The 1,871-nt window shown below is 67.5% G+C and overlaps 1 protein-coding gene across 1 annotated transcript in view; it reads right to left on the reverse strand.

Moving 5' to 3' along the window:
- The window catches only part of CHLNCDRAFT_59252 (hypothetical protein), a gene marked incomplete at its 5' end in the record, with an annotated part of 51,016 nt that overhangs the window by 7,533 nt on the left and 41,612 nt on the right, over positions 1 to 1,871 (reverse strand). Inside the window, 4 exons of the mRNA XM_005843461.1 lie at positions 199 to 400; positions 654 to 811; positions 1,118 to 1,171; positions 1,379 to 1,474. Of these exons, the coding sequence (XP_005843523.1) occupies positions 199 to 400; positions 654 to 811; positions 1,118 to 1,171; positions 1,379 to 1,474 (510 nt within the window). The remainder of the gene's footprint in view (positions 1 to 198; positions 401 to 653; positions 812 to 1,117; positions 1,172 to 1,378; positions 1,475 to 1,871) is intronic.

Genomic DNA, 1,871 nt, shown 5'->3' on the forward strand with positions numbered 1-1,871 from the left:
AGAAGGAGGTGACCTGTGGGGGCAGGTGGCGGGGGAGGAGGGAGGTGGGAGGACAGGGAGGGAGTGAGGGTGCGCGGCGGCGTTGGAGGCTGCGCAGGCAAGAGCCGCCGCCGCTGCCGCCTGTCTGCCACGATGGCGGACAGCCTTGCGGCCGCCAGCAGCCCTGCCTGCCGTCGCCGCACTGCACGACTGACCGACGTGCGGGCAGCCAGGCGGCAGCTGCTGGGGCGGGCAGCTTAAACAACAACGCCACCAACAACACCAACACCAACAACAGCGCAAGCTCGCCTGCAGGTCTTTGGTCACGGGTATGCCCAGGCGCAGGCAGGCCCCCACAAAGTCCCGCGCCACCAGCAGCTCCCGGAACTCACGGTTGAAGGGACCCAGGTAGGAGACAAAGCTGCAGGCAGGCAGGCGGGGAGGAGGAGGCGGGGCAGGGCAGGTAGGGGCGGATATCATATGGTATGTGGCAGTGCAGGCGGCGGCGGGATGCGGGCAGCAGCAGCGGCAGGCACGCAGCCGCGGCACATTTCAGAGACATGTACATCCCCGCTTACACCCCACACGCACACAATACCAACACCCTCCACACAAAACACACAGAGACACCCTACACACATAGTACACACACACGCGCGTGCACGCCCCCCCACCTGGACGCCACCGCGCAGTCCCCCGTCAGGCGCGATATCTGGTCGTCAAAGGCGCGGCTCTGCGCCGTCCACCGCACCTCCTCCCCGCCCAGCGCCGAGATGAGCGCGTTGGCGGCGTCCATGCGGGCCTGGGTGGCCGCGGCGTCCTCCTCCAGCGCCTGCAAGCATGGGGGGCAGCGGCGGCGGCCAGTGGGGCATCAGGGGCATGTGCCGCAGGTTCCTACCCAGCTTGCATGAGAGGGCTCACAGCTCCACAGTGTCAGCAAGAGCAGGCTCTCGGCGCCGCAAGTTAGCCTGTGCAGACTGTTGACGCTAAAAAGCAGAGGCACCACGATCGCGGGGCGTGTCTGACTGGGCCCCGCGCCCAGCTCAGCCTGCTGCTGCGGCGGGCTGGGCGCCGCCCGCACGCCAGAACTGCCGGCCGCCCGCCCACACTCCCACACCACCACGCCCCTCCAGCCCACCTGCTTGTGCGCCATGGCAGCGTCGAACTGGCCCTGCATCTCATCCAGCCTGGCCTGCACCGCTCGCAGGAGAAGAATGGGGGGTGCATGCCCATCAGCCAAACCGAGATCCGCCAAATGCCTGCGTATTCTTCCCTTGCTCCCCTCCCAGGCCTCAGCCCTCCCCTCCCCGGTCAAGTGTTGTGGCTGGCAAGCGCCATGCCATCCACGCCCAGCAGCAGCCCATGCCACCACCGGTGCGTGTGTGGCACTCGCCTGCACCACACTGAGCTCCTCCTCTGCCGCCTGCCGCTCCCGGGTGGCGACCCGCAGCTCTGCCTCGCTCTCCCGCAGCTTGGCGATCTTGGGCTCCACCACCTGCATGCGGAAGGGGGGCAGAACGGTTGGGGTTTGTATATTAACTTGATACAAAAGTAGGTCGGACGGTGGGGGCGTGTGGTCCCAGGAGGGTAGATCGCCGCGCCGAAAGCGACTGCACTGGACTCGCTCCTGCTGGCAGCCAGCGCCGGCGCCTGCCCCTGCCAGCTGCGCGGCCCCCGCACCAACGCCTCCCGCCTTTTGGCAGCAGCAGCAGCAACACCCGCCGGCGGTCCACATTCACACCCATACCACCCCGCCACCACCACACCACCACAACACCTGCTGCCCGCCCGGCTCACCTTACAATTGCAGCATACATCTTTGGTGCACCCGCCAACCACACACACGCAGCACCCCCCCCCCCCCAAACCCCCCCCCACACACACACACAAAC

The sequence above is a fragment of the Chlorella variabilis genome (genome assembly GCF_000147415.1).
Source record: "Chlorella variabilis unplaced genomic scaffold CHLNCscaffold_30, whole genome shotgun sequence".
In the NCBI taxonomy this organism is placed as follows: domain Eukaryota; kingdom Viridiplantae; phylum Chlorophyta; class Trebouxiophyceae; order Chlorellales; family Chlorellaceae; genus Chlorella; species Chlorella variabilis.